Source organism: Heloderma suspectum, chromosome 4 (assembly GCF_057233095.1).
Source record: "Heloderma suspectum isolate Gila_16-S chromosome 4, 16-S_ref, whole genome shotgun sequence".
NCBI lineage: Eukaryota > Metazoa > Chordata > Lepidosauria > Squamata > Helodermatidae > Heloderma > Heloderma suspectum.
The window spans coordinates 118754074-118759186 of NC_139461.1; the positions used below are offsets into that span (position 1 = coordinate 118754074).

At 46.8% G+C, this 5113-nt stretch overlaps 1 protein-coding gene across 1 annotated transcript; it reads right to left on the reverse strand.

Moving 5' to 3' along the window:
- Nucleotides 1-786: 786 nt before the first annotated feature.
- On the reverse strand, nucleotides 787-1785 carry MC4R (melanocortin 4 receptor). The gene has a single exon (XM_084848134.1). It carries the CDS (start codon nucleotides 1783-1785, stop codon nucleotides 787-789), a length of 999 nt encoding a protein of 332 aa, XP_084704260.1.
- Between the last annotated feature and the right edge of the window lie 3328 nt (nucleotides 1786-5113).

Consider the following 5113-nt stretch of genomic DNA (forward strand, 5'->3'; position numbering starts at 1 on the left):
TTTGTGTAAGTTGAATGTGATTTTTTAAAAAGTGATCTTCCTTATTTTTTTATTGCACAGTGTAATGTTTGGTTGCACATCACCTTGACCATTCTATTAAATAAATTGAGTAAGGAAGTAAATAAATACAAATGATATTCCTTACTATCACGATCACATATGGACACTTCAAGTGAAACAAAAAGTTGTTTGTTACCCCATTTAGAGCACAATTTCCAGTTCCCCAAACAAGTCCAATAACAATAATTGACCCCAATTGACCTACATTAGTTCCATCTAACTTTACTTCCAGGGGTCTTTAGAGCAAGATGTGTAAAGTTATGACTCTTTAAGATACATCTTAACTCAATGTGAAATGAAACAGAATCATGTAGTAACTCCCACCGGTATTTATGTTTAGCTTAACCATTTGTATACAAGGCAAACAAACAAACAAAAACAGCTCCTGCTTTTGAACATATGCACCTTAACAGAGCAATGCTAACAACAGAGTTGCACATATTTTTATATTAAGGCAATACTTTCCTTCCTAATCCTCAGCATTGTCTTATTGGTATCTTACAATTTTTAAAATACATAAATATTTCCCTTTAATCACAGCCTGTTGGGACATTCCTAACCACGATGACCACTTTAACATTTAAATAATCACACTTGATATGCATAAAGGAGGAAAAATACAAGCAACAATTACAGTAGAAAACTGAGCATAGACTTTCAGCAGCTCTGGAGGAAACATCAGTCGATGTGGCGAGTGCATATGTGCAGTAGCGTATCCATGTCCACTCAGTATTTGCCAGAGAAATCACATAGCTCTCTCAGGCTACAGCAGCACATAATCTCTTTGAAGGTTTTCCTCAGCTCTTGACTCCGGAATGCATAGATAAGTGGATCAATAATGGAGTTGCACATGATAAGGATGAGGTACAAGTGAAAATGGGACATGAAACAGATGCAGTATGGATTATGAGGGCATGAGATATAGAACAGCAAGTGGAGGAAGAGTGGGGCCCAGCACACCACAAAAACTCCAATCAAAATGGTCAAAGTGATGGCTCCTTTCATGTTGGCCCCTTGCCGAATTGAGCCAGTGCCGGGGAGAATTGCAATCTTTTTAATATGCAGCCGGGCCAACATAAACATGTGGACGTAGAGGGAAGCCATGAGGACTAGCATAGTAAAGAACATAGTGATGAGGCAAATGATGACAACACTGCTGTCGGAATAAATAATGAACAAAATGCCTGAAATTGTGCAAGCAGCCCAGATGCAGGTGATAATGATACTGACACGCCTCACCGTCATGATGTTGTGGTATTGTAGAGCATAGAAGATCGTAAAATACCTGTCCACAGCTATGGAAAGTAGGCTACAAATGGATGCAAGCAAGGAGCTGCAAATGACAGAGTCAATGATGTTGTCAATGCTGACCGTGAAACTGTGCGCGTCAGCCTCTGTGTTGTTCAAGAGGGTGATGACAATGGTTTCCGATCCATTTGAGACGCTCACCAGCAAGTCAGCCACAGCTAAGCTGCAAATGAAAAAATACATTGGCGAGTGCAAATTCTTGTTCTTGGCTATGGCCACGATCACCAGAATGTTCTCTAATAAGCTGACAAAGCCTAGAGTGACGAACACTTCCGGCGACACAAAAAGTTGCTCATAGCACCCTTCTGAAGAGTAGCCCTTTCCCGCTGATCTATTCATGCCGCCACCACGTAGTCCATAGCTGTGATTCCAAGAGTCAAGAGGCTGATAAACTCCATAGTGGTGTGTGAAATTCATCTTACGAAGCACTGATTCAAAAGCAGATGGTGCTTTGCCAGCTTGCTGCTTGTTAGTTCAGTCCACGGGTCTCTGAGTTCCCCTGCGCTCTTTGAATGGTTTCTTGGGGTTTTCATTGGCTAGGGAGCTGTAGAGATAACAGGGAGGATGCCACCCCAAACAGCAGCCCAGTGTACAACTGGAGGAAATCAAACTCCAATATGCAAGAGGAAGATGCAGTCTTTTGTTGTCATTGCTTGCTTATCCAACTCCACGATTGCCTGTATCCACTGGGACGAGACACTGTATGGTGTTTCCTTCTCATATAGCCTGGAGTTTCAAGAGGCATTTTTCTGTGATTGTCTGTGAGAGTAAAACCACAAGAGTAAAATGCTCTGGTCCCTACAGCTGAGTTAAAAAATCATTTCAAACCATAAATAGTATTCAGCCTTCTGTGCAGTGCGCGCCTGCCTGCTGCCTGCCTGCCTGCCGCTGCTTCTTATACTGTGTTGGGGGGGGGGGGAATAGTTAGAGGCATGCCCCACCTCCAGATTTCTGCTCAGCCAATAGAGAGAAAGGGATTTGTGAGTGCAGGAGGTGCTGCTGAAATGCATTTCAGATTTCTGCACGGCTTGGTAAAACGGCTTCAGATGCTATGCAGTTCCTGAATGCTACAGGAATGCAATAGGGGCATAGCGGATTTCATTTGATTTATTTGGGTGATTTTTTGTTGAGATGTTACAACCTTATCAGTGTCACTTCTGGCTTCCAAAGATGTTCACTGGGATGCAGAAAAGAAATCCTTCACATGCGCTGTGCTACAAGTTAGAGCTTTTCCCTCTTCCTTCTTTTCGTTGCACAATTCAGTCAGTCTGTTTGAATTCGCTTTGGCTTTGCTTAGGAATGCCAAAATCACACAAAGGCTTTTGCGGCGCTGAAGTAACGACTCCTCACATTGCAGCAATGCTGGATTTGTTTACACCAGTAAACAGCTTCATTGTGTGGCAGCAGAACGATGCACCCGGTTACTAGCCCATAAAGCCTGACTAAACTAGCAGTGTGTTTCTCTAGGGAGAAACAGTCTGTGGGAGAGGTTTTCCATAGCAAGCAGCGCCCACAATCTGTTAGGTCCTGTTTGGACTGTACCCCTCCAAGAGGGCAGCATTGCCGTTCCGCAGACTCAAATTCCACTAGCATACCTCCGCTGAATCTTTCTGTTGCGGAAGTGATTGCCCATTATACTTGGGCAACCGGTTGTGCAACAGCAAAAGTTATGTTCGCACGAGCACGGTTGCGCAAGCAAGCAGTTATGCTTGTGCAACTCGTTGTGCGTAACTCTTGGGGGGCAACTCATTGTGCAAAGCATTGTGCAACCATTTGCACAACAGGTCACCCAATGGGTTCATAAGTATAATGCACAACCGCGCTTGCACAAATGGAACTTTAGTTGGATTCTTCTTTTGCGCATAGTTCAGAACCTAGTGTCCACTAGCGCAACATCATTTCGGCTAACAGAATGATGCGGTTGGATACTGCCCCAAGTACCATATAAGTGCAAATCTCAGAGCACAAGTGCAGGCCCTTTAAAGAGACACCCCTTATCCCCAGAAGGTGAAACCCAACTGGGTCTGCAGGGCCTACTGTAAAAGCTCAGTCTGGCTCTGATTTTACCTGGAATGGAACTGCCAGCTTTGGAGCTGAGGGCCTGTTGCTCATACCCAGGCAAACTGGCTACCTGGTCACTACTTTCCTAGAATTCCATACTATCAGGCCACTCCCACAACTTTGCCTTGTCCTGAGGATTCCTGCTGGAGCATTCTCTAAAAATGTGTGTATTGCTCTTAGGGGTGTACGAAACCCACTCACCAGTCCTCTGGGGGGGTCCACAGGGGGGGAAGGTGATCCATCCCTCCCCCTGGAATCCTCCCCGGCCGGTTCCTCTCTGCAGCGAGTCCACGGAGCTGCTGGCCGGGTCCATCGCAGCCGGACTTCCATCTGCCCCCAGTCTGCGGACGCAAATGGTGTCCAGCGTAGCAGACACCATTTACGTCCCTGCTCTTTGCCATGATAGGCTGCTTAAAGGTTTACATCCCACTACACTGGATACCATTTGCTTCTGCAGGATGGCAGCAGATGGCAGTGGACAGACCGGACCTGGCTGGTGGCAGGTAGGATCCGTTCTGGGGAAACTTCGCAGGGTGGTGGAGGTGAGTGGTCCGTTCCACCATGGACTCCGAGGGGCTGGATTCTTTAGAATCCAGCCTCATTGGAGTCCGTGGCGGAATTCTCTAACATCCCTAATTGCTCTCCCTTTCAATTAGGAATGTCAGAGAAATCCACAATGGATTCAAATGAGTTCGGATTTGTATGAATCCAATCCGTGGATTCAGCAACAGATCAGCTTTTTCCGAGTCATGCAGATTCAATGGACTTTGGGACAGTGTTTTTTTCACGGGGGGGGGGTATTTGCACTAATGTGCAATTGTGCAAATACTAATGTGCATTAAATAATGCAGATTAGCACATTTGTGCAAGGGCACATTTGCGCTAATTCAAACTAGTGCAAGTAGAATGAAATTCTTGTTTTAAAAAATCTGATTCGATCAATGAGTGGATGATTGAATGAATGATGCCTGGCAGCCGGTGAAACACAGAAGGAACAGATAGCAGTGTATGAAACCCCACTTACCTGGCTCCGCTGCAGTCTGCAGGTGGGGGGAGGTGATCCGTTCCTCCTCCCCCCCTGGAATCCTGCCTGGCTGTCTCCGCTCCGCGGCCAGTCCACAGAGCCGCTGGCCGGGCCAACCCGCAGCAGGGCCTCCACCCGCTGCTGGGCTGCTGCAGACACAAATGGCGTCCTGCATAGGGGACGCCATTTGCATCCCTGCTTTAGCTGTGATAGGCTATGTAAATATATAAGTAGCCTATCACAGGCTAGCATAGGGACGCAAATGGCAGCCGCTACGATGACCACCATTTGCAGCCGCAGGAGCCCGGCAGCGGCCGGAGCTGCTACAGCCGCCGCCACTTCATTTGCCGCTAGAGCCGCCGCCAGAGCTTCTGCCACTGCCACATCCACCACCGGGTAGGTCCGTCCTGGACAGATTCCGCGGGGTGGTGAGGGGGAGGGAGGCCATTCCATCATGGACTCTGGGGGGGCAGACTCTAAAGAATCCAGCCTCACTGGAGTCCGTGGCGGAATTCTCCGCCATTCCTAGGAACAGATCTAACAAAATCCATACATGGTTACTTTCAGTTGCTTTTGCTTGCTTTCAGGGACATCATCCTGTAGCCAAATTGGATTTGACATTCTGATTAAATGTGTGGTTCCTGATTGAATGGGATCACC

What these genes read in the sequence shown, in the direction of transcription:
- MC4R (XM_084848134.1), bottom strand. Translation starts at nt 1,785, where the DNA reads ATGAATTTCACACACCACTATGGAGTTTATCAGCCTCTTGACTCTTGG.